The sequence below is a fragment of the Haliaeetus leucocephalus genome, unplaced genomic scaffold (assembly GCF_000737465.1).
Source record: "Haliaeetus leucocephalus isolate CR32 unplaced genomic scaffold, Haliaeetus_leucocephalus-4.0 Scaffold151, whole genome shotgun sequence".
Lineage (NCBI taxonomy): Eukaryota > Metazoa > Chordata > Aves > Accipitriformes > Accipitridae > Haliaeetus > Haliaeetus leucocephalus.
The window spans coordinates 7,154,461-7,157,930 of record NW_010972587.1 but is presented as its reverse complement, the minus strand read 5'-3'; the positions used below and the strand labels follow the sequence as shown (position 1 = coordinate 7,157,930).

General features: G+C 56.5%; 1 protein-coding gene across 1 annotated transcript; it reads right to left on the bottom strand.

Moving 5' to 3' along the window:
- Positions 1–9: 9 nt before the first annotated feature.
- On the bottom strand, positions 10–699 carry MYF5 (myogenic factor 5). Its single transcript, XM_010561969.1, has one exon. The coding sequence runs from the start codon at positions 697–699 to the stop codon at positions 10–12; it is 690 nt and encodes a 229-aa protein (XP_010560271.1).
- Between the last annotated feature and the right edge of the window lie 2,771 nt (positions 700–3,470).

The window sequence follows — 3,470 nt, the reverse complement described above, 5'->3', positions numbered from 1 at the left end:
GCTGAGCGTTCAAGGTGAGAAGGGGCTCGTTTCGTTCCCACGCGAACCGTCCGCCTTGTCCTGCTGTCCGGCTGCCTTCGGCCCGTCCCACGCCCGTGGGAGCAGTGCCACGACGCCGGGTTGAGGGGGACCCCCCCCCCCCGGGCCTTCCTGGGGTCCCCACAGCCCCATCGCTCCTGCCCCTTCTCTTACCATCCCATCGGAGCAGCTGGAAGTGGGGCTGGTCGGTTCGGAGCAGCTCTGTCCCGGCAGGTGGTAGTAGTTTTCTACCTGTTCCCTCAAGAGCTCCTGGAGGCTCTCGATGTATCGGATGGCGTTTCTCAGGATCTCCACTTTGGGGAGTCTTTGGTTGGGGTTGGCGGTGGTGCATCGCTTCAGGGTCTCAAAAGCCTGGTTCACTTTCTTCAGCCTCCTCCTCTCCCTCATGGTGGCCGCCTTCCGCCGGTCCATGGTGGTGGATTTTCTCTTGCAGGCTTTGCAAGCCCACATGAGGCAGTGGCCGGCCTGGTGGTGGCCAGTGGGAGCTCGGACGTGCTCCTCTTCCTCGGAGCAGGCGGGCTCGGGGGGGTCGTGGGTGCCGAAGGGAGGCAGGTCCCGGGGCTCAAAATCCTCAGGGAACTCGCCCTCCGGGGAGGAGAGGCAGGAGCTGTCATAGAAGAGCTCGGATGGGGAGAACTGGCAGCTGTCCATCACCTCCATCCCTGCAGCGGAGGCGTCGGTGTGGGGAGGCAGCCACCGGCTCTGGGCGAGGAGCTCCGCAGCGCGCTGGGCCAATTTCCTCAGTAATTAGCGACCCGAGACGAAGTGTCCTTTGGCTGATGCGGGGGGCCCTTATATATACATGGAAAGGGAGGCTGGTCCGCAGCGGCCGCTCTGTATTAGCATATCCCACCACATCCCCTGCCGGGGGCTGTCTGGGCAAGCCCCCTCTGGTCCCCAGGAGACAATTTGCTCCGCACCGCTCCTTTGGAGAGCCCTGAGCTGGGCACTTCTCTAGCCAACGTCTTCCCCACAACTGGGTCGCGACATCTCCCAAGTTTAAGCCAAGCCTGGGAATTTGCAGGTTTGGCAAGGACCAAGAAAGAGGGGCAGTGGATGCCCACCGACCGCTGACATTTCTTCCACAGCTGTCCCTCGTCCCTGTCTTCCCATCACACGCCGCAGTGGGACGGACACCGGCTCTCCCCACGGGGCAATTAACGCAGAACCCCCCCCATAGCACCTACAGTGTCTCCTTGCGTGTCTTTATTCCCCACAGGCCGTGGCCCAGGTCTAACCTGTAACAATTTACTCCTCTTTTCAAGACCTAAGATTTGTTCACGTATCTTGAGGAGCGCTTTGTCCTGTAGCTGAAGTCGTGTCACCCAGCGTGTAAATTTGCAAACCGGGGGACAAAAAGGCACAGCTACCTGTGGCCGGGAGAGACGAAGAGGGGGGAAACGCAGGTTTTAGTGCTGTCGGATCGGGTCCCAGGGAAAGGGACTCACAAAAGAAAAGGGTACGTGTCTGCTCCGAGACAAATCCCCTTCCCATTCTTTCTCCTACTCATGTGAGCCGGTGCTGCTAGAGACACACCAGTTGAGCAGTGCCTTGGGCTTGCTAATTTTCTGCTTTCAGGCAAACTTGTACCGTTACAGATGCGTCCCAGCTGCCAGTGCAACAAACCCCTCCTGGAAGTGTAAAATTTCTAACCCCGCAATCCCTAAGTAACTTTACACAAGTCGGGGACAAAAGCTTCGCAGAGCTCCAGCCGCAGCAGTAGCTGAGCGGAGCGGTGCAAGGGTCATTAGGGTGGTAATGAAGCCATTTAACAGGCATTCGCTAACGCGCAGGAAGCCTTTGGTTTCATCCAGGTGGCTTTTGTAGTTGAGGAAAATATTAGGAGAAGGCAAAGGCAACCTTCCCTACCTGGGAATAAAATTCTGTGACCTAGGTTAACTCAAACGGCGAGCGAGTGACCCAGCAGCGGTTCAAACGCTACGGAGCCGGTCTGTGTGCCCAGGAAAAAGGCGTCTTCAATTAACCTCTCGTCAGGAAGAGGTAATGTGGAGGGCATTGGCGAGCCGGTTGTCTCAAGGAGCCGCTCTTGGAGTGAGCGAGGCGGGTAGGGAACATCTCCTTAGGGATGCACAAGCGCACCCCGCTGGCAAGCTTTCCCATCCGCCGGGCGAGCGGCCGGCAGCTGGGGCTGGGGCTGGAGACCCCCTCTGCTCCTTGCCTCCCCTCTCCCCCCCAAAAGGCGGACTTCCACTCTTAGGCTAAAACTTTTCCTAAAAACAAACCACCAAACCCATGCCCACACCATTCTTCCTATAGCGGATGCATAATTATCTAAAGGCCAGGGAAGGGCTACATCTGCACTGCTTCGGTTTATTTGGGGCCATAAACGGGGGGAGCCCCCTTTGAAATGAATACTGTAGGAAAAGCAGAGGGTTGATAAAGGAGTAAAGTTACAGAAAGGGGAAAGCTCAGAACGTCAGGCTTCTGCCGCTCTGAGGTGCAGGTTGCTGTTGAGTTGGGCCACATCTGAACCAGCGCAGTTCCCTATTGTTTTCCTAAGAAACCCGCAGTCCGAAGGGGGGGTCTGCTGGGCAGTAACTTGAACTCTTCACCGGGCTCTGCCGTGCACACACACAATTTGATTTACCACGTTTGCACTGGCTAAAATAGACCTGTTTACAGATTTATGCTTTGTGCACAAACTTGATCTTTAACGTGCCGGTTGCGGTTCTGATCGCCTTTCGGGGGTTTCTCTCCGAGCAGGCAGCGTGGATCTCCCGGTGCACAATGCCAGCTCCCTCGGTCCCTCTCTCCTGGTGTCCAGAGCTTTAGCTCGCAGCTTTAACTCTTAATCCAGCGGGGCTGGGGCCGTTAAGAAACGTGCTTTTCCCCAAAAGTCTTTGAGGAGCTAGGAAAATTTGTTTCCTTTTCCCTTGAATATTTTGGGGGAAGGGGAAGAAAGGATGGAAGAGCCTGTCACTCAGGAAGGAAAAAACATCTGTAATTAGTATCCCTTAAGAGCCCCGGCTCCTCTGGTAAAGTGATCTCAAAACAAATTTGCAAAAGTGCAGTAGGCGAGTGGAACTAAAGAAAGGGGAAAGAAAACACAAACTATTAAGGCTGGCTAATGAGGCTGCTGGAGGGGAGGGGGCGGGGGGGGGGATGCTGCATTTCAGGAGGCTCAAATCCCGAAAGCGGGAACAGCCTTGAGCATCAGACACTGTCTGCTCCTGCTGCCGGCCGGAGAGAAAATGGTGAACGTGTCAGAAGCTGGTTAAATGGTGTTCTCCCCCCCCCCAGCCCTCCCCGCTCCGCAGCGATCGCCGTCCCGCACCTATTCCTGGAGGGATTCAATCCCGGGGGGGAGCACTGGCAGAGCGTGCGCTCTTTTTTCCAAGCCCCGCGCTCTTTCTCTGCTTTCTAAGCGAAGAAAATCCCACAGAAACCATAAGTCACCGGGCCGGGGGGGG

Excerpts from the sequence above, each read along its gene's own strand:
- MYF5 (XM_010561969.1), bottom strand. The coding sequence starts at position 699 with ATGGAGGTGATGGACAGCTGCCAGTTCTCCCCATCCGAGCTCTTCTAT.